General features: G+C 41.5%; 2 protein-coding genes across 7 annotated transcripts in view; one reads left to right on the top strand and one right to left on the bottom strand.

Moving 5' to 3' along the window:
• KYAT1 (kynurenine aminotransferase 1) overlaps positions 1–24354 on the top strand; it is a 187954-nt gene that overhangs the window by 100484 nt on the left and 63116 nt on the right. Inside the window, exon 1 of one of the 3 annotated variants that reach the window (XM_033962023.1) lies at positions 23572–23687. The exons of 1 other annotated variant lie outside the window; for it this stretch is intronic. The gene's annotated coding sequence lies outside the window, so the exon portion shown is untranslated. Of the gene's footprint in view, positions 1–23571; positions 23688–24088; positions 24246–24354 lie in introns of those variants that run through there. One more of the 3 variants, XM_033962019.1, reaches the window with a different exon arrangement.
• On the bottom strand, positions 939–23993 carry LRRC8A (leucine rich repeat containing 8 VRAC subunit A). Of its 4 annotated transcripts, none has more exons than XM_033962015.1 (5): positions 23832–23993; positions 18136–18324; positions 17319–17428; positions 11018–13175; positions 939–1860 (listed from the first exon to the last, which is right to left on the bottom strand). In XM_033962015.1, exons 4-5 carry the CDS (start codon positions 13166–13168, stop codon positions 1585–1587), a joined length of 2427 nt encoding a protein of 808 aa, XP_033817906.1. In that variant the 5' UTR covers positions 13169–13175; positions 17319–17428; positions 18136–18324; positions 23832–23993; the 3' UTR covers positions 939–1584. The 4 variants fall into 4 exon arrangements, 3 of the variants coding, with proteins under 3 accessions (XP_033817906.1, XP_033817907.1, XP_033817908.1); XM_033962016.1 differs by lacking the exon at positions 23832–23993 and adding an exon at positions 23662–23814; XM_033962017.1 differs by lacking the exons at positions 18136–18324; positions 23832–23993 and adding an exon at positions 17963–18129.

The raw sequence follows: 24354 nt of genomic DNA, 5'->3' as shown, positions 1-24354 counted from the left end.
GGAACAATGAGGATATGATGAAAGGAACTAAGATGCAGGCTGGCAACAGCTTGTTATAATTAGCTGGGAAAAGGGTAAAGCATCCTAGCAGTGCCATTAATCCTTTAGGACCAACAAGTAGTGTGAGCCAGAAGAATCTAGTAAAGAAGTCAGATCATAGCTCTGCACTAAGAGCTGGAAGGTAGGGATGGGGGAAGGGGAAAGAACAGCATTTAGCAAAGGGCAGAATACTCCTTGACTCAGAATTCTGTTGCACAGAAATTTAACATGCTGAAGTCTGCTCAGTGGAGGGCATCTATTGTATCTGTTGGCTCAGCTAATTATTTTCATTATTAATAGAAACCCCAAATAGACCAGGGTAAGAAGGAAGATGAAGGGCACAAATTAGCCATTCCTTTCCAAAATAGCAATGGTTCTCAACCCTAGCCTTAATGCATACCTAGTCAGTCAAGTTTTTAGGATATCTATAATGAATATGCATGAGATATATAGGAGGCCAGTGCATGCAAATCATTCTTATGCATATTCATTCTGGATATCCTGAAAACTTCAGTAGCTGGGTGTGCCTGAAGTACTGGGCCAAGAAACTACTAGAACATGGTTTGTATTTCATACACCAGCTAGCTGCTGTCCTAATCTAAGCAGGTAAAACAAACCAAATAAGGAGTAAAAGAAAGCCTTGCAATATCAGAAATGGTATATATAAAAAAAAAAAAAAGTCTTGTTCTTGGGGGATGGGATTCAATCCAATCATTGCCAGGTGAAAAAAGCACTGAAATAGCAACTAGGTATAAAACCTGTCTGATAGCCACAGGTACTGATGCAATGTTGAAGTCACTATATGGCTGCTGCATCATCAAAACAACCTAATGATCCTCTTCTGACCAGAGAAAGAAGGAAAATAACCAGCTTAAAAAATAAAGAAACAACACTGATAATAATATGAGGTTTGCTTTTCTTAAACATATACCCTTAATCAGAAAGGGGGGGTTACTGATACAGGCTAGGGGCAAAATGAAAGGAAAATTCCATCTATGGAGAAGCAAACAAAAATTCCAAGGCATTTGTCTAACATGAGAGCAGTCCACATTTTACAGTGAATCAAATGGTCCCTCCTTTTAGATATGAAACTGTGTCCCACCTTACTGGTGATTGTCCAAGTGTATGTGATCTGCACACAGCTTGCAGTTCCCCTCTGTGGCACTGCCCAGATAAGGATTTCTCCTATTTTGAGTTTATCTGTATTCTCAGTATCTCAAAAACACCCACCCCAGTATCTGAGCACCCAATAATTTAAAACTAAAGAGAAACAAAATATAGGAATTATTCCCATCCCTTTCCAATGCACAAGCAGCATCCTGTGTTCTCCATGCAATGGATACAGTAAATTTGCATTCTCTACTTGTCAGATGCTGCTGTCAGACTTGACTCCTGACTATGTTTATCTTTTCTGCGCTGCAATACCCCAGCTCCAGGCTGCAGCCAAGCAATATGTGAACTACAGAACTTCTCTGGTCTGGATTGGGTAATTAGAGTTTGTTCTTTCATCCTCTGGCCAGAAATCCTTCTTCCACAGTCAGGCCTTCATGGCTGCTCTTTGTCTACCCTCCAAAGCTTCTCCTTCACCTCTAGAGGTAAGGTATTAAAGAGGTCCTCTTCCACTATCAGCCCACTTCGCTTCAGTAACTGACATTCACCCAGTTCCACTGGCAAGCACTCAAGGCGATTCCCACGTAGTTCCATCTGAGTCAGGTTGGTGAGCTCTCCTACACGAGAGGGCAGCGATTGTAACATATTGTTACCCAGATTCAAGGTTCTCAGTTTCTTGCACTGAAACAGTTCAGGTGGCAGGGTCTCAATCTGCAAGAAGGAAAAAGCTTAGTTAGAAACACAGGTTCACCTAACATCTGCATTCCAAAGAGAAAAAGGGGGAAGGGTGTATTTACTGAGGCCCAGTTTAAAAGCCACCATATCAGGTCACTTCAGTACTTCCACTTCCTGCAGTGTTCACACTCAGAATTTTCCAAACATGTTCTGTGGACCCTTCAGCTAGTTAGGTTTTTAGATTATCCACAATGAACATGTATAAAATTTATATATACAGGGTATCTAATGCATGAAGATTTTACTTATGCATATTCACTCTGTCTGCACTAAAGACTTTACAAAAAATATCTGCTTCCTAGCTCTTGGGTATGTATATGTGCCATTTGGGCACATATGCCAATGTTATCCTTCTTGCCAATAAAGATAAAGAAAACACTCCCAACTTCAGAAAGAGAGTTTTGGCCAATAGCAAAGAAGCAACACATTGAGACAAGAAAAGTCTCATACCAATCTATTCTGGTTTCATGGTGAGGTAGAAGCACCAAAAGCCAAAAGGATATCTTTCAGAAAATGGAAAGCAGACCTTAATGAAGAGAAAAGGGATGAGAACAAGTACTGGCAAATTAGATGAAAACAGCAATAGTGCAGACCAAGAGAGACTTTGAAATGAAGTGTGCTCTAGAGGCAAAAATTAATACTAAGAACTGTTAAAAGTAGATCTGAAACAAAATGTCAATCAGGGAATCAATTTGGACTCCTAGATGAGCAAAATGATAAAAAAGTGCTCAGGGAGAATACAGGAATAGCAAAAAGACTAAATGGATTATCTGCCTCTGTCTTTACTAAGGAGGATGTTGGCATCATACTTCTTTTAGATTTCCAGTGTCGGTAACAGAGCAAATTGACAAACAAGGAGAGTAACAAATCACCAAGACTGGATAGTGTTTCCTTCAGAATTCTGAAAAAGCTCAAACATGAAACTTCCAACCTGTTACTAGTCATCTGTAGCCTGTATTTAAGCTGGCCACAATACAAAAAACTGGAGAGTGGGCAATAATGGCAAGTTCTAAAATGGGTTCATTGGTGGGGATCTGGGAAAACCGCTGACCGGTCAGCCCAACATTAGTTTTAGGCAAAAGGACACTTTACTTGAACTTGAAAATCAATATAACTAGAAAACACCAAAACAATTCTATTATACAAGACAATAACAAACCTTCCCACCCCCCAACAGAATCCCCCTCCACTCTCTTCTACCTCACTTCCCTATCATACATTCCAAAACTCACTCGGTCCTTTTTTTGTCACTTTTGAGCTATGCAATTAATTTTGTTCTTCAAGGCAAGATTCATTTACTATAGCTTATTCCTGTGTCAAAACAGTAAGCTACAGTAAATGAATCTTGGCTTGATGAACAAAACTGCATAGCTCAAACTCCTCCCCCCCAAAAAAAAAAAGACTGAATTTGGAAGATGGGTAATGAACATCTTCAATTTACAATGTCAGGTGGATGTTGGGGAGTATCAGGAGATTGACGAGGCTGGCGGCGGCAGGAACCGTGCATCCCTCCTGCCAGCCAAGTTCATAGGGAGGTGGGGAATTCAGGAGTTCCTTGCTGCAGCCGATCAGCTGATTGCAGCAGGGGGGATTCCCTTGCCAAGATCAGCTGACAGGACATGATCAGGAGTGGGTTCTCTAACTAGCGCCTGCGACATGGACGCCAGTTAGAGAATTAGGCTGGTTAGGCGGGGTTGGGCATCTGTCCATTAGGGCAGACGCGATTCTGTATAGGACGCCGGTGTGCGATTCTCAGCTGCTTCTTAGGCGGCTGTAGAAACAGGCGTCCTATACAGAATTTCCCCCTAATTGTTTAACTAGCATTACAAAATTAAACATGATAAATGCCCTGGCATTTAGGGGTGAGGGGATATCAAGCACAGCAGCTCCAGGGGGCCCCCACAGGGGGGATATTCTTCTCTTCTCCCCCTAGTCCAAAGCCCTCCGCCCAAACCTTTTCAAATGCAAAAGGATGTCCAGTTTTTTTGTAGACTGGCCACACAGACATCCCAGAAGAACAGTGGGATATCCTAGTGAACTTCATATAAAAAGGCCTACACCATAATGCCCTGATAGTGATATTTTTTCCCCCTTTCCTTATTTTCCTTGCAATTCTTATTGTAATTTACCATATTGTTTTTCCCTTTAAATGTAATAGTTTGTCTTGTATTTGTTTTATTCCCTTATTTTATACTTATTGTAAACCGCTTAGATTTTAACATTTTTGTTTTATATTTGCGGTATCCTCTATAATAAAATCCTAAGCGCGCATGCACACTTAGGATGGCGTGTTCCCTGACAGCATGCTGTGTCTCTCCATGCCGAATTCCATTTTCAAACACGGAGGCAGGGAACATGCCAGTGACTCCCCCCTCCCTTGCTGTAAGGCCCTCCCTCCAGGCATCATCTTCCACCAAAGCGGCAGACTGCCGCCACCGCTGCTCTTCTTGTCTGCCCTCCTCTTCAAAGCAGCCTGCAAGGTTCGCGGCTGGCTGTAGCAAACCTCGCAGGCCGCTCTACACCTCAGTAGCACGTTCCCTCTGACGCACGGGATCGCATCAGAGGGAACATGCTACTGATGTGGAGAGCGGCCTGCGAGGTTCGCTATAGCTGGCCGCGAACCTCAGCAGGCTGCTTTGACGAGGAGGGCAGACGCAAACGACCAGGAAGCTGGACAGGGGGAGCAGGGAAGAGGTGCTGCTAGACAGGGGGGGAAGGTAAAAGGAAGGGAGAAGGCCTACTGCTGGACAGGGGGAGCAGGGAAGAGGTGCTGCTGGACAGGGGGGATGTAAAATGAAGGGAGAAGGGCTGCTGCTGGCCAGGGGGAGCAGTGAAGGAGTGCTACTGGACACGGGGAGAGGTAAAAGGAAGAGAGAAGGGGTGATGCTGCACAGGGGCAGCAGGGAAGGGGTGCTGCTAAACAGGGAAGAGGTAAAAGGAAGGGAGAAAGCCTACTGCTGGACAGGGGGAGCAGAGAAGAGGTGCTGCTAGACAGGGGGGGGAGGTAAAAGGAAGGGAGAAGGGAAGATGTGCTGCTGGACAGGGGGAAACGTAAAACGAAGGGATAAGGGCTGCTGCTGCACAGGGGGAGCAGGGAAGGGGTGGTGATGGACAGCCGAGGAAAGAGAGAGAAAGAAAGACAGACACACACACACATCTATTCTAGCACCCATTAATGTAAAGACTAGTATTAAATAAATTGAACTATAAAACCTATTGGACCCAGCTGTATACCACCCCAATTGCCCTTATGCCTGCAGGTGTCATCTATATGTAGAAACAGTGAGATATGGATGGGTTCACACTTCCCACCATAAATGTACTAGTTAGAGTGACATATAGGCCTGGGTTCCCTTCTTTTGAATCTACTGCACATCACCAGGCTACTCCAGAGGCCTGCTTGCTGCAGTAATAACTTGATAGCCTTACCAATTGAAGCTGTTATAAAAGCAAGAATATACCAATTCCTTCATATCTTTGGGGGGTGGGAGGGGGTAATTGACCACTGGGAAAATGTGGGGAGATCATGCCTCCATCTCTCCAATAATTATCTGGTCAGTCTGGGCACCTTGTTGGCACTTGTTATTGAAACAAGTCTAGTGCCAAATCCAAATTGTGCCCTGGACTTTTTCTAAAATGTTCAATTATTGTTGAAAAATATCCAGGTCATAAGCCTCCCCCTAGTCCCACCCAAAATATGGATCCAACATACTCCCCTGAAATTTAGGTGAACATTCTTGGTTTACACCCTTGAGATTCAATAAGGAATTTGCTCCGGGTAGAGGGCAGAGCACCTTTATCTCTTGGGAAACTAAAGCGCTGGTGTGTGGGGGACAGTTCTTGGATTTAGTCACTAGTGAGATCCCCTGGGATCTTTTTCCCTACTTACAGGTAAAGCATTATCTTAATACTTCTGGGGTGTTGACATATTTACTACAAGACCAAACTGGGTTTGAAAAATTATTGGAGCAGTATTAAGGAAGGGGACAATTTCTGAAATTTATAAATGTCTAAATTCTAGGGGAGGGGGATGATCTTGACTTACATGAAGGCTTGGGAGGCAGATGTGGGGCAGTCCTTAACATTATCTGAGTGGGAAACTACATGGAAACATATTAAATCCCTGGGCATGGCCACATTGTTGATAGAGAATGGTTATAAAGCCCTCCTAAGATGGTACTACACCCCAACACACATGGCCAGACTGAGAGGTGGAGGAAGGGCGATTGTTGAAGAGGCTATGGAGGACTTAATTCTAAATGGACTATAAGGACCGACGCAAGGTGTAGAAGTAGAAGGGACACTGGGAAACAGTGATCACAATATGATCCACTTCAACCTGGACACAGGGGCAAAACATCGATTCAGAATGACGGTCACTGCACTGAACTTCCGGAAAGGGAATTACGAAGGGATGAGAATCATGGTGGGGAAGAAGATTAAGAAGAGGATAAGCAGAGTAAAAATGCTAGAGCAAGCATGGTCCCTTTTTAAGGATAAAGTCACCGAGGTGCAAAATCTATATATACCGCGTATCAACAAGGGATCTAAAAGGAAAAAGAACAAGGAACCGGCATGGTTCAATGTAGCAGTGAAGGAAGCGATCAGAGACAAGATGACTTCGTTTAAGGAATGCAAAAGGTCAAAAACAGACAAAAACTGGAAAAAGCATAAACAACATCAAAGCAGGTGCCATAAGGCGGTAAGAGGGGCCAAAAGAGACTACGAGGAAAAAATAGCCAAGGAGGCAAAAAAAACTTCAAGCCATTCTTTCGCTATATTAAGGGGAAACGACCCCTGAAGGAAGCGGTGGGACCGTTGGATGACCATGGAATAAAGGGAGTACTAAAGGAGGACAATGCCATTGCCAAAAAACTGAACACATTTCTTGCATCTGTATTTACCGAAGATACGGAAGATGACAGGCTATATACAGGAAATGAAGATGGGAAATTGACAGGGTTGACGGTCAGTCTAGAAGAGATATGCAGGCAGATTGATAAGCTTAAAAACGATAAATCCCCGGGATCGGATGACATCCATCTGAGGGTAATCAAGGAACTGAAAGGGGCTATAGCTGAATTGCTCCAACTAATAGCCAATCTGTCGATCAAATCAGGAAGGATTCCGGAAGACTGGAAAGTGGTGAATATTACCCCGATCTTCAAGAAAGGTTCAAGGGGAGATCCGGGAAACTACAGGCTGGTGAGTCTAACCTTGGTACCGGGAAAGATGGTAGAGGCACTTATAAAGGACCGCATCATTGATCACCTTGATGGACACAATCTGATGAGGACCAGCCAGCACGGCTTCAGCAAAGGAAGATCTTGCTTGACAAACTTACTGCACTTCTTCGAGTGAGTAAACAGGCAGATAGACAAGGATGACCTGGTCGACATTGTATATCTGGATTTTTAGAAGATGTTTGACAAGGTCCCTCATGAACAACTACTTCGAAAAATTGCGAGCCATGGAATCAAGGGTGAAATACGTGGATTAAAAACTGGTTGTCGGATAGGAAATGGAGAGTGGGGGTAAATGGACAATACTCGGACTGGAAAAGCGTTACGAATGGAGTACCACAGGATTCAGTGCTGGGGCCCATGCTCTTCAACATACACTTCTCCCTCTGTATTCGCAGTTTCTGCACTTGCAATTTCCATGAGTGCAGAAACAGGATCTACTGTAAACTGAAAAACCAGGAAGCAAAGTCCTTGCTCTCATCCCCACAAACTATATCTCCTAGGGCTGCCCTGTGAGAAGACGTGCCTTCTCATGCAGAGCGCCGAAAGGTGCATGCTGCGACTCTCCGCCTGAGCGACTGGACTTACAGTGGTTTTGGAGGCAGGAGCGCAAGGCTGCGGATGCTCTGTCAGGATTCCCGGGAGTGGGAGAGGAAACCAGTGGTGGGCTGCCTCCCCTCTCCCGCCTCCTCCGTGCTCCCATCCGGTTCCAGAGGCCATGTAGGGACCAGCCGAAGCCAGTCCGTCCCCGTTGTGGGAAGGCTGCCAACATGCTGAATATGTGGAAAGTGCAGGAGCTGGTGGATAAAGCGTGAGTATGGCTTCCTCTGGCAAAGGAAGTGGTACCTCCTGGCTCCCCCCTGCCTACTATCCCCCCTCTCTCTCAGCTGCTGAGGAGGACCCATCATGGCGGCGCCGGGCTCAATTTGAAGGAGGTCGCAGGCAGGGCAGGGAAAGCTGAAACACCATATGGTAAGTTATTTGTGGTTTTTCCATATTCGCAGTTCAGTCCAGCCCCAATCGCCACAAATACGGGAGGGAGAACTGTATTTATAAACGACCTGGAAATTGGTACGACGAGTGAGGTGATTAAATTTGCAGATGATACAAAGTTATTCAGAGTAGTGAAGATGCAGAAGGATTGCGAAGACCTGCAACGGGACATAAACACACTCGAGAAATGGGATGCTACATGGCAAATGAGGTTTAACGTGGATAAGTGTAAGGTGATGCATGTCGGTAACAAAAATCTTATATACGAATACAGGATGTCAGGTACAGTACTCGGAGAGACCCCCCAGGAAAAAGACTTGGGAGTACTGGTAGACAAGTCAATGAAGCCGTCCGCAATAGGTGGCGGCAGCAAAAAGGGCAAACAAAATGCTAGGAATGATTAAGAAGGGGGGATCACAAGCAGATCGGAGAAGGTTATCATGCCGCTGTACTAGGCCATGGTACGCCCTCACCTGGAATACTTCGTCCAGCACTGGTCGCCGTACATGAAGAATGACATAGTACTACTCGAAAGTGTCCAGAGAAGAGCAACTAAAATGGTTAAGGGGCTGGAGGAGTTGCCGTACAGTGAGAAATTGGAGAAATATGTATTCCCTATCCTCTTTAACTGTGGCAAAATATAATCTTTACCAAATGTGCTTGTGATGGGGGGAGGAAGCAAAAACATTCTTTTACAACTAAACTGCTTTCTAGCTTCTACACAAAATTTTATCAATTTAATCTACAATCTCCTGTCTACCCAAGTTTTAATACAATTTTTCCAGCAAATCAACACTTGCAAGTGCAGATTATTCATCAGCAGAGACGGGGCTGGAGGAGTTGCCGAACAGTGAAAGATTAGAGAAACTGGGCCTCTTCTCCCTTGAGCAGAGGAGATTGAGAGGGGACATGATCGAAACATTCAAGGTACTGAAGGGAATAGACTTAATAGATAAAGACAGGTTGTTTACCCTCTCCAAGATAGAGAGAATGAGAGGGCACTCTCTAAAGTTAAAAGGGGATAGATTCCATACAAACGTAAGGAAGTTCTTCTTCACCCAGAGAGTAGTAGAAATCTGGGCCGTTCTTCCAGAGGCTGTTATAGGGGAAAATACCCTACAGGGATTCAAGACAAAGTTAGACAAGTTCCTGCTGAACCAGAACGTATGCAGTTAAGGCTAGACTCAATTAGGGTACTGGTCTTTGACTTAAGGGCCGCTGCGGGAGTGGACTACTGGGCACGATGGACCACTGGTCTGACCCAGAAGTGGCAATTCTTATGTTCTTATCATATGTGGTGACTGTATGGTGATTCAGGGGGTTTAGTCTGAGGCCTTTAATGGGCTAGCCCAAACTTTGGGGTAAAACAAAGGCTTGACTGGAGCTTGTCTTTTTGCATCATTATGAGCCTGATTTGAAGGAGGGAGAGGTGGCATTTTGTAAGCTGTTTTTTGGAACCTAGGACAATACCAGGTGGACTTTACAGTCTATGACCCAGAAATATCAAAGAAGAGACAAATTAATCATGTATTTTTAATGGGCAGACTGGATGGACCGTTCAGGTCTTTATCTGCTGTCATTTACTATGTTACTGCTGCTAGACTGGGGCTGGGGGCAGTTTGAAAGCAACCAGTGAGACCTGACTGGAAATTGGTAATTCAAAAACTGGTTGAGTGATACATTTTGTACAAACTTACAGCTTTGAAATATTCTAGAATGGGGAATTTTGCTTGAAAATAGAAACAATTTGAGGTTTGGAAGATGATTTATATATCTTAAAGAAGGGGGCAAGGTCAGGGGGAGTGGGATTGGAAAGAGCTTAAGGTGGGTGCATTGAAGGAATCACATGGACCTGCTTATGTTATGGATGTTCTGTAATTGTTCTCTGTGTTGTGGGAGTTGCTATATTGTTCCACATTTATTTGGAAAAAAATATCAATAAAGCTTTCAGAAAAAAAAAAGGAACATAATTCTGGTCTCAGTGCACTTGAATCTGATTCAGTACAGCAGGGTAACATTTCTATATTTTCTTTTTTCACCTGGCAGTGTGACCACATATGGAACAATATTCTCCCTTTCCATCTCTAAGCTGCCCTTGTAGCTCAGTGACAGTGGTACCCACCGCCATGGATGATCAGGGTTCAGTTCCAAAGCCTATATTCAGTTTCCCAGCCCAGCCCGGCTTGTGGAACCTGTGAAGGTATAGCCATTGAACCTCACTGCCACCTAGTGATCAGTCCTTGTTTACACATACTGGATTTTGGTGGGATGAGAATGGTACTGAAATAGTTTCTAACTAGACAAAGGGGGTGGTCAAATAGGTAAGATCTCCTAAATAACTGTGAAAGATGACATATAATGCCTCAGCTCAGTTAGGGCTGGAAGCTTAAAGGAATAGCAGGAAACTTCTTGGCCCCACAAATCTATATATTTAAGACAGCATCTTATAATTTCACCATTTTTAACAAAGACAAGGAGACCAGTTATGTGCCCACAATCAAAAAGGTCATAGCAGAGCTAAGACTGCAGCTTAGTAGTCCAAATATTTAAACTGAAAATTGCTCATAAATTTAAAATGCCATGTTTTTGACAGTTCAATACTGCATGAAATGAGCCTGCAGTCTTCCCTCTTTCCCAGCTCCTGTCTTATTATTACCAGACATAGTTTTTCATAATCTTGGGGTAGGAGTACTCATTAGTTGTCTGGAACTCTCACTCTACCAAAGTGAGAGCTCCTCCCCTCCTCCTTAGCTTAAAATAGTAAAATATCTCTGTGAAATAGTGAATTACCTAATGGTACTGGACAAACCTACATTTCTCCTACTATATGCACAGTGTATGGAATGTTTTACAACATGTCCACTGTATTCTTAGCCTCTCGCTTCTGCTTTCCTCACCCGGTTAGCTGTCACAGCAAAGTACTGGAGATTCTGCAACAGCCCGATGTCCTGTGGGATGCTGGTCAGGTTATTGTGACTGAGGTCCAGGTAGCGCAGCTTGCGGCAGAAGAAGAGCTGAGGTGGCAGCTTATCCAGCTTGTTGCGGTTCAGGTACAGGCGCTCTAGATTGGTGAGGTTGCCAATTTGAATGGGAATATAAGCAATGTTGTTATACCAAAGTTTAAGGCAGGTGAGGCGGTGAAGATGTTGAAAACTTATAATCTCCTCAATTGTCTTGAGATTGTTATCCTTTAGATCAATTTCCTGGAGATTATGGAGGCTGAATATTGAGTGTGGAATACGTTCCAGATCACAGCGAATCAGCTCCAGTTCAGTCAGGTTCACCATCTTCTTCAGGCTATTAAGAACCATAAGCTTGGTGCCCTCATTGTTGATGGAAAGCTTCTGAAGATGAACACCCACATCTGTCACCACCTGTGGCAGCTTAGTCAGATTGCTTTTCAGTCTCAGTACCTTGAGCCGCTTTAATTCTCGCAGGCCATCAATTACAATAAAGCGATTGTTCTCTGCACTCAGATTCCCTGTCAGATGTAACTCCTCTAGGTTCTTCAGGCTGTAGATCCAGAGAGGAATCTCCTTGATGTCTGTGAACTTAATGTGCAAGGATTTCAGGTTCTCTCGCAGGAAAGCAAGTGCTGGGGCTTCAATTCTAGCTGCTGTATGATAAAGCCAGAGTTCTGTAAGACTTGTGAGCTGGGCAATACTGGGAGGGATAGTCACATCTGGAATCAGCTCCAGTTTCAGGACCTCCAGCTCCACTAGGTCAAATACAGTATCTGGAATACCACTCAGCATAAAGAGGTGCAGTTCCAGCTTGTCTTGAGAGTTCTTGGTGATACGTTGCCGTAACTTCTCTAGTGTCCACTCATTGTTCAAGTTCAGCTGCCGAAGCTTGTTCTCGCTAACTTCAGACAGGAAGACAGCAAAGCGCTTGGAGTAAAGTGGGTCATATTGGTCAATTAGGTGTAACATGAAGGCAAAATCATTCTTGACATCAGGGATATCACTATAGCTGCTCTCCTCTCGGATAGACTCAAAGGAATATTTCTTCAAGGAACGACGCAGCATCCACCAGAGGGTATACATGCAGATGAGTCCATAGAAAATAACTAGGCTGATATAAAAAGATGCCAGAATTTTGAAGAGTGTAGCCAGTGGGTGTGCACAACGGTACATGTGATAACCTGTGAGGCTCTCAATATCTACCTTGCAGTCCACATCAAAGGTGATGCTATTGACATAATAGATAGTGTAGCAGATAATAAGGATGAATTTAATGACTTTGATAATGGTTTGGCGCATGTAAAGGCGGTAAACAATGTCCCCCTCTTCCACATGTGTCCGGAATTTTTTCACCTTTTCAAACAAAGCCTTAGCCTGTTCTCCCTCCTTTTTGTCTAAGACCCCTGAATCAGAGCGGTCCACAATCCCTTGCTCAATGCGAGACTTTGTTCTCTGTAGCATTGGAACTGTGGCTTCCACATCCTCACTGCCAGTAGATGTTTTCTTGTCCATAGAGCCATTCATTTTATTGGAGGTTGCCTTAGGATCACTCTCCTCTACCACTGTCTCTGACAGAGCCCTGGTGGTCCATGGAGAGTCAAAGCACTTCAGTAAAATGGATACAAAGTGCTCCAACTTAGAGCTGGTCCGAGGGAATTTAAACCAGAAATTGCTGCAAACTAAAAAAATCAGGGTGTGTAGCAGCACCAGGTATGGGAAGTACTTGGCAAACCAATGCAAACGGTTTTCATAGCAAACTGCATCCACATAGCTATACTGGTGCCGATCCAAGTTATATTTGATGCCAGTAGGCCCAGGATCCATGACAAAGCCACTGTTGTAATATGAAGATTCTATGCTTGGCATTCGACAAGTGCGGAAAGAGTCATTACTGGTGTCTTTAGTGACCCATTTACAGGGCAGGCAAATCATTTTGTCCTGGGTGACTTGGAGGGTGCCGCCAAACACTGCAATCATCAGCATGACAATGGAGATGTAGTCGGTGAAGACATCCCACCACGGTTTGAGGATACGGTAAGCTGGCTGAGTGTCGGCAAAGTAGCGTAGCTCAGTGACAGGAATCATGGCTCACCTGGAAGCACAACCACCAATCATAAGAAAGAATGTAAAGAAGGAATCATGCAGTGATCCAATAAAGTGCTCTAAAACATCAAATCAAATCCCTGAGCAAGTCACAGATTCTAATGCAAATAGGTAATGTCCCTTCTAAGGATCTCCAAACACACATCTGTATCTTTAAGAGCCTCAGGGCATACATAGTAAGTCTAAGAATACCAAAACACCAGAAGGATGAGATAGTAGAAATGTACCCCTCTAATGAACTTGAAGCCTGTGCTCCAGGACAAAAGGATGCATTGCAAGTTTCAAGTCCACTAGACTGCTCCCTGGAAATACCACAAGCTTGGGTGTGCGTGAGAGAAATGGTACCTATGGCCTTCAAGGGAGAGGGACCCAATAACTGCATAACAGCATCACCTAGTAAGTACCACAAATCAGATTAAAAAAGGGGGCTGTGGTCTGTAGCTCTTTGACTAGCTTGTTACTATACTGTGAAAATCTCCTCAATTAAAAAATAGCAAGTGCTTAAAGTGTAATTATACAATGCTAATTAAGATACCAAATACAGAACAGAATTTATGGCAGTGGAAGTGCTGAGGAGTCACAGAGCCAAGCAGAAGAAAGCAAAGTACTAGAGAAGCAATATTACCCCAGGACAAGCTCCACATTTTCTAGGTTAGATTTCAAATGTCTGGTCAGACAAACAGTACGAAGACCAATTACCAACTAAGGAAAAATCATAAGGAACAATTGCCAACCTGTTCGAAGGCAGAAAGTTCTATTGGATCACAGCTGCATGAAGCCTGTTATGTGCCTTAAGCTGATCCATTCTCACAGCTGTTTGTATTTCAGAGGCTTCAACTTCCTTTGTCACACAGCTGAGGAGATGTGATAAAGCTCTGTCTTTAAAATTACAGACTCCACCCATCCCTTTCAAAAAAGGGCCAAGTGCTCAGGTCATTTTCACTCACACAAACCCTCGTCTCTACAGCAATGAATGACTGCTGAGAGAAATCTATCATATATACATCTTATGACTCGTATTCCAAAGGAAGGACCCACCCTTCTTAAGATCCGTTTTCTTCTTGCCCCTGCTTGGACTTCAATCATCACAAAGCAGAAATTCATCAACTTCTCCCTTAGTAATGGCATCTTTCACTGAAGGGAAATTCCACCATTAGGTGGTCTATATCAGAATTACAAGATCTAAATAGTAAGTGACTAAGTACAGGAGCAGCCTAGTGATTAAAGCAGCAGGCTGGGAGACAGGAAAGTTGGGGTTCAGATCCTTCTGAGCTCCTTTTGATCTTAGGCAAATTACTTAACCATCCATTGCCTTGGGTACAAATTTAGATTGTAAGCCCCCTGGAGACAGGGAAATAACTACTGAATTTTAATGTAACCAACTACCGTTGAAAAGACCCAAGCTAAATCTTTAAAATAAAGACAAAACTCCCAGCTCATAGAGCACCTGTGGTCAGAAAAAGAAAGAACAGCAGAAGAGATAAGTAAAACTATCTAAAGCCTCCCTCTACCTACTCACTGCCCAGAATTAGGAGAAGCTTGAAAGCATAAGATGTATTTCAATGGAAGTTCTAGAACAAGAGACTCAAGGGGGTAAACCCAGAACTAATATCAGGAAAATCTTGTTCACGGGAAGGGTACTAGATTCAGAGGACAGCTTCCCAGTAACAGAATTTACAAATGGGATAATGCTAGTGACTGGGTGCGCAGCATCAGGAATGAATGGACTAAATGTGCCTTGTGGTCCTTGTCTATTTGTGAGAAATCTCTCACACATGCTTCCAGATCTTTAACCACTGTCTCTTAGTCTCTGTATTTGAATTAACTTGGATTCTATTGTTTTATAGTATATTGAATCCTTTGCAGAAATTAAACAGCAGATGTAGTATGTCAACTCTTATAAAATAGGTGTTTGGTGAAAATGAGAAAAGAACTTAAGAGGGATCTCGCTAGTTTGTCAATGCTTGTGAGAAAAAAAAGTAGTGGCTAAGAGATGGGATCTGCTGTTCCTTGTGCTTTGCCTATAAAATCCCTTCCAAAGTCCTCTATCCAGCACAGTACAGACCAAATGAAACCAAGTAACACCATTCATCCCTGATATAATGTACAGAACGCTTCAAAAGAAAAAACACCTTTATCTGGTGAAGTTTTCCTGAAGAAGCTGAGATACACTGTTTTCTGACAATTACCTTGTCCCCAATCCTGGACTAAATGTACAGAAACCAGATAAACAGCATACTAAACTGATATCATACTAGTTAAAATTTTATTGTCTTATTTATATTCCAGCTTTAATTTTTACGTGCAACTGCTTTTGAACTGCCTGCATTTCTTGGTTACCCATGTAAATCATTTCAGGGTTCTGACTTCTTTCAATTAAGAGCTTCCTACCTCAGACATGCTAAGCTACAGCTGGCTACATCTAAACAATACTGGTATTCTCACTGGAACAGATTTACAAGGTGGATGTTTCACCTTCCTAGAAGGACTAACAAATAATGTACCTAGGTTTGGCTTGGCTTAGATTGGCTCTGGTCGATCAATCCTGCTATATCAGCTGTAGGAGTAGCTAACACCAGAAGTGGCGTTGGGCATCATAAAGTGCCTCTGTAGTTGTGATTCATATGAAAGGTAGGTGGCAGAATGTAGGTCTTTAAAACCCTGGCCTACATTTCTGCCACTTACCTTTTATGAAATCACGATTCTGTAACATAAGAATTGCCATACTGGAACAGACCGAAGGTCCATCAAACCCAGCATCCTGTTTCCAACAGTGGTCAAACCAGGTCTCAAGTACTTAGCTAGGTCCCAAAGGGTAAAACAGATTTTATGCTGCTTATCCTAAGAATAAGCAGTAGATTTCTCCAAGCCATCTCAATAATGACCTCTGAACTTCTCTTTTTGGAAATTATCCAACTCTTTTTAAAATTCTGCTAAGCTAACTGATTTCACCACATTCTTTGGCAACAAATTCCAGAGTTTAATTCATGTTGTGTGAAGAAATATTTTCTCGGTTTGTTTTAAATCTACTACTTAGTAGCTTTATTGCATGACCCTTGTCTGAGTATTTTGGGAAAGACTGAACAAGCAATTCACATCTACCCTTCTATAAACAGCACCGTTGCGTAACTGACACGCGATCAGCAGCTGTTTTTTAGGCAGCTGACAATAATGGTGCGGTCTATAGAATCTGGTCCTGTATGAATATATGTCTCTAAATTTTGGGAAGAATAGATTTTGAAGTATCTAAGCTGGGGGCAGCTTCAACATGTATTATATTCTAAAATGATGTTTTCATGGAAAGGATGGTGAATGTATGGAATGGCCTCCCAGTGAAGATGGAGATAAAAACTGTATTTGAATTAAAAAAAAGCTTAGGACAAGTACACTGAATCCTAAGGGAGAGGAAGGGACAGTAGATGGAATAGAGAGGCAGACTAGTTAGACCATAGGATCTTTATCTACCTTCATTTTTTTCTTTTTCTATAATGAACTATGACTGCTCACATCACTTCTTATTGTTGGGTAGCTCAGTTTCTGAAGCAAAGTGCTGCATTCTTGTATGAAAAGATGAGGTACAATTGTGACAACTTCTTGAGAGAGGGTCTCTTTTGGCCCCTTACATACTCACTGCTGATCTTCCTTAGGACCTTATATACCCTTGGGAAAAGGATGGGTCTTGTAGAGTTCTTATAGGGGCAATGTTTCCATATGGGTTAATTTGCACATTTATTTATTCAACCTGTATATTCTTCCAAGACATCCAATGACAGTACACTTCTCCCTCCGTATTCGCTGTGATAGGGGATTAACAGACAGGCAAATACAGAAAACCCGTGAATAACTTTTTCATATGTTATTCGCTGTTTTCTATTAAAAACCATCGTGACTATGGTGAAACCGCAAACAACATGGTGGGAGACCTGGCTTGTTCCTGAAGGAGAGGCAAAACAAGGTGAAGAAATTGCTGGGAATCAGTGATTTCTCTATGCAAGCTGATGTAATTGGGGGGGAGGGGCCAGCAAGCTAAAAACCGCAAATAATTGAAACTGCAATTGCTGAAACCGCAAATACGGAGGGAGAAGTGTAATGAGTTTTACTCCTGAGCCAGGGTATGTTTGGTATTTCTTACCTGTATATGGTTTCTGCTATCTGTTCTTGAGGTCTGTGCGCTGCAACAGAAGAGGATGAGACCAGCTCTGATCCGAAGACAGTCCCCTTAGGGCCATGGGTGCAGGCACACTGAAAGCAGACAGAGAAGGATGTGGTTAGACAGCAGTGGGGAGCAGAGAGACTCTATACTATATTATCAGTTATGCCCCATATCCCCAACATAATATTCCTTTTTTAAACTACTGAGCTAATAAAGACAGAATATGTCAGACAAGTAGAATCCCAGGCTTAATGATGCACACACATGACCATGCACACACACACACACACACATCTTGACAGAAAGAATGCATATACCCCCATCTCAAAAGACTCACAGAGCCTCTGCAACTAAGACCCTAAGAAAAGCCAAGGCCAAGGTTCACTGAACACAGCATCCTGTCTCTTACAATGACCAATACAGGACACAAACACCCAGCAGAGTCCAGAGAATTAAGATCAAATTGTCATAGCTTATTTTCAGGAGTAAACATTACCTCTGCAAGCCTAAGCTCATGTGACACTGCATTAATTCAATCATCTTGCAGTATAAAGCATTAAAGAAAAAAAAAAAAATCACTTCTTTGTTTCTTATTAAACTATATAACTATGGCAAAACTCAACCTGCTGTAATGATTTCCCCAGTACAGTAAATCTCCTTCCAAAGTATCCCAGAAGAATACAACTGCATTTATAGGAACAATGAAATTGATGGTGAATGAAAGCCTCCAGACCCTTCACTTCTTTGTCCATTTTCTCTTCTTGCCAATATACCACAGATCTGATCTCTGATTTACCCCTGTTTTAGGTGCACTCTCCTGACAAATTTAAGATTTTGTCATTAAGAAGATTCTACTGGAAAAACTGATGAAGCCACATAGGGAAAGAGTTTGGAGATGAAGAGTTTCAGGATCAGCTGTCAGAAATGCCATACAGTCCCCCGAGGCTATCTGCAATATTCAGAATTATGTCTGGGATTGTGGTTCCTGGAAAAAATAAAGATGAATTTAAAAATATATAAAATTTACTCCATTAAAAAGGTACCGCTATATTTACGTAATTATCAACTAATTTTCAAGAATTAACACACCCTTCCTTAGGTCAGGACAGTACCAGAAATTATGTGAGAATCATGAAAAGCATTCCAATGATAATCTGAAGGGAATAGGCAGAGAAGAAAATGAAGGGATTGTAAAAATAGTAAAATCCTAGAATTAAAAATGTACTACTTTCTTTCCCAAATGACCTCATAAAGAGATTTATTACTATAAAAACTGCGAAATTAAGTCATACTAATATCCTGCTGCTGATAGTGGTGCTCAGCAGGCACTTGAAGGAATCATATAAGAAATCAGCCAACTTTACATATGCATTTTCAGTTCTCATGGTTTACAGGTGCACTGAACTCAGAGTGACACAGTAATAGTAAATAATGGCAGACAAAAATCAAAATGACCTATCCAGTCTGCTCAGCAAGATGTTAGGATTGTAATTAATACTCCTATCCCATACTTTCCTATTGGTATGACACCCTGACTCTTCTGATAAACAGATTAATGTCTTCTTTAAGAATCCACGTGAGGTTGTTTTTTTTCCTTTAAGAACCCATCACAGTGTTCTCAGTAATTCCAACTTAGGAGAAATTAGATCAAACCCAGGATCTTCTCTCTGAAAAATGGCCACACGAGATATAGCCTTCCAAAATCTACTTGGTTAACTGTTTACTGACTTTTTTCTAGGACTCTGACCAAACCCCTTTTAAACCCAGATATGCTAGGTGTCTTAAAACCTGACCCTAGTTCTTGTGTTAAGCAGGCAACTGCATTTATTATGCTTCATATTTGCTTACCAATGTCCATGATTTTTTATATTTCTGTCATACCTTCCCTCTCACACTGCTCTGTTGCAAGCTGGAGTGTCACTCTAAAGTATGAGTCTTTTGCTTAGTACAGAATTTATTTTCTACCCTTGACCATCTTTCAAACCCCTTTCTGTACCTTTGCAAGCATAACCACTAAGCCAACTAGACAACAGATTCTATGGGCCAGCAAGGAGCAGCTGAAGTCAAACATCATTTTACCTGTTACAGGGAAGGCATGTAATTGTCAAATTGCCAGCTAAATGGTTTTAGAAATTCTTTTATATATACATATTTTTTAAAGTTCAAATATTTTATTGAAAAAATATCAAAAATGTCGAATAAATGTTATAGTATCAAAAATGTTGAATAAAAGAACAAGTTACAAAGTAACTGTCAACAATACTCAGGAAAGAGTATGTATATTCCTGAAAAAGCATATATAAGAAAGGTTTTGATGCAATCTACCATATTCAGCAAAAAGAATTAGTGTTTGAAAGGTAGAACTCGAGGAAACCATAATCGTTTAATCTTCTTATATAAATTCATTCTTTTCTGAACTCTTAAGCTGATAGAGAATGCCACCAGAATATGTCATTCAAATATATGGAAGTTTTTCCAGGATCCCAATACTGTTTGTATTGCACTAGATACGAGTATGTTCAATTAAGAGCTTATGGGAGTCTCAGAGCGTTAAGGATGGAAAAGCAGATTTTAAAATGATCAAGCATATTGAGAGCAGCTCATTTATATTTATAATGGATTGTATTGGCCAAATTTTATCCCAAAATTGTTTAATATAAGGACATTCAAAAGTCATAGGCGAGAAGGATCCTTGTTCAACATTACAGTGCCAAGAAATTAGATGTTGAAAGACCAGCTCTCCATTTTCTCATTGGAGTCCATAAGGCCTTAAGAGTAACAAAATAAAGTGATTGTGTAAGACTTGCAGAGCAAGTTGATCTAATCACTTTATACCAGAAATAATTTTAAAATTATATATTTTAATGAGGGTAAATCAAGTAAAAAATGCTCACATGCTGCACATGTGATACTCAGTTAAATCAAAACAAAAGCCCATTGTCTACCTCTAAAATACAGAAGTCTTTTCCCATCTCAATCTGACATACAGTATTGCAATTTCTTTTTCAGTAGTGTCAATGAAATATAAATATAAACTAAACCACTTACCTCATATGTAGGCTTCCCCTTCAGCTCAATTTATTACTGAATTGGAACTTGCAATATGTTAAATTGAGATGGAAGCATCTTCTATATTTTAGAGGTAAACAATGGACTTTTATCTCCATTTGATTGGTGTCACATATGCAGCACATGAGAGAAATTTTGTTTTGATTTATATTCTGAAGTGATTTACACACATCAGGGGAGAACCAATATAATTGGTCTATATGGTGGTTACGTTAGATATTAACACTCTATGAACCATTGATGTTGGTTATTAAAAGTCAATATCTAACCCTTATCACTCATATTATTGTCATTGTTTTTTCTATTTTGTGCCTTTTATAGTGTTGCTTTTCCCTTTGTTGGGTTTTTGTTTTTGAACTAATGTTGCCATTAGCATGTAAAACAAAACTAATATACTATATCATCCCCCCATATATCTATCTAAACTCTAATAAGCTAAGTAGAACTATAGAAGATATATGTTTTTTGAAACTGTGAAGTAATATGAATATATAAAATTCAACTCAGATGGCGGTACTTCTATGTAGGGTTATATACTATGGGCCTGTTTTACAAAGCCGTGCTAGCGACCCCGAAGCCTATAGAGATTTAAAGGGCTTCGGGGCTGTTGCTATGTCTTCTAATAATGTGGAAACTATAATTGAAGAAAAATGTTCAAAACCCTTTTATGAGTTTACCATAAGATTTACATCATCAGCTTCCTTATAAAAGACTGAGAAAGATTAAGAAGATTTACAAATGTATTTACAAGGAATATGGATCTTAAGGGCTCCTTTTATGAAGGCGCGTAAGGGCCTTAACGTGCGGAATAGCGCACGCTAAAATGCTCCGTGCGCTAGCCGCTACCGCCTCCTCTTGAGCAGGCAGTAGTTTTTCGGCTAGCATGCGCTAATTCAATGCGTGCGCTAAAAATGCTAGCGCACCTTCGTATAAGGAGCTCTAATTCTATGAATCTGCTACAAAGAGTAATGAAATCAGCCCTCCTTTAAATAGATTAAAAAGTTTTTAAATATTTATTTAGGAGTTTTAAAAGAAGAAAAAGGAAAGAAAAAAAGTTATATATATATATATATATATATAAAACAACCAGATTAGTGCACACTAAAGGCCTCTTTTATAAAGTCATGGAAGCTATGCTGTTGTGGTAAATGCACCTAAGCCAATTGGAAATGAATGGGCTTCGGTGCATTTACTGTGGTAATATTGCTACCGCTGCTTGTGATGGCATACTTGTGTTTGAATGTTTTGGCTCCTGCAAGTTTGGTGGGTACTATTCAGGCTTATGTCCCTTTATCAAAATTGCGCTCTGTCCATTATGGCGATTTGTCTGTGCCATCTGTAAGGGAATTGAGACTGAGGGCTCCTTTTACGAAGCCGCATTAGCGTTTTAACGTGTGTAATAGCATGCGCTAATTTGCCAGCCATGCTAGTCGCTACCGCCTCCTCTTGAGCAGGAAGTAGTTTTTCAGCTAGCGCAGGGGTTAGTGCAAGCTAAAAATGTGCATGCGATAAAGTCGCTAATGCGGCTTTGTAAAAGGAGCTTTGAATTCTTCACGTCCGACTATGTTTTCCTGTAGGGGACCCCAGGAATGGAATCTTCTACCCTTGTATATTATAAAGCAATGCAATCTTGATGGGTTTAAGAAGTTATTAAAGAGACATTTATTTTGCAATATGAATATGGGCATTAAGGCATCTGTTTTGGTGTAAGCACTGGTCGCTTATTTTGTGAGTATTTTTACATGTAAGTTATGTACTTTTATTATGTATGTCTGTCTATATTATGAGCTGCTTTAGGAAAAGCGGGTTATAAATAATCTAATCTAATCTAATCCTTAGGTTCGTATACCGCATCATCTCGACGTTCGTAGAGCTCGACGCAGTTTACAGTAGGAGAAATAGGAAGGAATTACAACAGAGGGTTAGAGGTAGAAGTGTGAAGAAAATTTAGAGGACTTGGGATGCCAAGATAAAAAGAGTTTCCTTGATTCCTAAGTAGGAGGGAGACTTACATTTTTAAGAAAAGCCAGGTTTTCAGATGTTTGCGGAAAACTTGGAGAGAGCTCAAGTTCCGAAGAGGGGAGGTAAGGTTGTTCCAGAGCTCAGTGATTTTGAAGTGGAGGGAGGTCCCTAGCTTTCCTGTGTGGGAAATGCCTTTTAGCGAGGGGAAGGATAGTTTTAATTTGTGGGAGGATCTGGTGGTATTAGGGTTTGAGGAATTCCAAGAAAGAGGGATAAAGGGAGGGAGGATACCGTGTAGGATTTTGAAAGCTAAAAAGGCGCATTTATAGTGGACCCTAGCGATTATCGGAAGCCAGTAGAGCTTGGCCAGGAGCGGGGAGACATGGTCAAATTTACTAAAAGGGGCCCTAGTTTGGCAGTTACCACAGGATGCTTGAGAATATCTCATGATATTTTATTTTACGTTTGTTAGTGCATAACACAGCATAGTAAAAGAGACCCTTAAATTCCACATTTTGGTGCATTCTATCACTCAAATCTTTAAATTTAAACTCAAATCAGCTGGGAAATCAAAGATTTGGAAACCAATAGAATTATTTTAGCCCAACCAATTCCCAATGATATAAAAAGGTATCAAGTAGAATAATATAACTTCATTATATTGTTCTTTCTATTATTACAAGTCTGCTATAATTTCATCAAGTATTTCCATCATTCTATTAATTAATTATTTAATTTAAATTCATTTTTTGTCATTCATGACATCTGTTACTGTTAAATTTATCATTACATTTTTATATAATTAATACAAATGTTTTAACTTAAAAGCACCCATTCTTGTAGTTTCTCTACTTTCCCCCATTGAGAGAATTGTCTATTTAACCCTATGCTGTGTTTTCTGTCTTTCAACCAGTTCCCAAGCCATAACAGGAGTCTCTCATGAGGGTTTTGTCAAAGCTCCCTACAAATTAAATATATATCAACAGGCTCACCTTTATCCAGATGTTTATTAATTACTGTACTTCAAAAAATTGATGAAGTAACACTTCCTTTAGATTCCAGCCCTACGTTTTACAGGATTGCCTTCAGATAAATTGGGATAATCTCAGTCGTTTAGTTTAATTATAACAATTTCGGGGCGGGATGCGCAAGACTTATTTAAAGCACCCAGTTCTCTTGCACCAGTACGGGGGGGGGGGCAAGACCTGCACATCGTAATTCGGGATGTGGACACCATGCATTCGACTAAAGGCTGAAATCCTGCTCTTACTTCAAAGAATAAGTCACATACCGAAATAAGGCTACTTTACATTCTAGGTAGGCTTTGTCTCATAGCAGAAATCGGTGGAGGCCTCATTTTCCAATCCATAACGTCACCCGAGATAAGTTTCCCTCGAGCTTCCGTCCTTACGCCTTAACTCCCAAAACATAGGCTGCTTCTTACACACACAAAAAAAGTACCTGCGCCGCGATTCCATATCTCTAGCGTCCACTCTCCTAGTCACCACCGCTGACGCGCCTTTCCCACCTCTTCGCTTTGCCCCTCACTGCACCACTGAGAACCGCACCCCGGAAGTTACGTTTCGGACTCAATAGCTTAAGCATGCGCCTGGGCCGCCATATTTGTTGGAGGCGGCTGCGCCTTTACGGGACAGCACGCCCCTGTGAAGGTATTCGGGTTAGTGCGGACCCATGCGGAAGTGTTTTGCGATCTACCCAGTCAGCAACAATCAACTTGTGACACGACGGAAGCAGCAGTTGTGGAAAGAGAAGCAGAAGTAGAAACGGCATGCGTTTTCTCAAAACTGATAGAAAAGATTTAGACTTTTCCCAAAACAAAGAATGAGCAAGAAAAACTAAAGAGCAGCGCCTGAGGTGCGCATTTATTAAAGTTTTGGGGAGGGTGCAGATGAGTATGGGAATTAACAAGCCAGTTGGTAGGTATGTGGTGAAAAAATTGAGACAGAGACTTGATATATCATTC

This window comes from Geotrypetes seraphini, chromosome 10, assembly GCF_902459505.1.
Source record: "Geotrypetes seraphini chromosome 10, aGeoSer1.1, whole genome shotgun sequence".
In the NCBI taxonomy this organism is placed as follows: domain Eukaryota; kingdom Metazoa; phylum Chordata; class Amphibia; order Gymnophiona; family Dermophiidae; genus Geotrypetes; species Geotrypetes seraphini.
The sequence above is the reverse complement of the archived record's forward strand: the minus strand, read 5'-3'. Positions and strand labels throughout refer to the sequence as shown.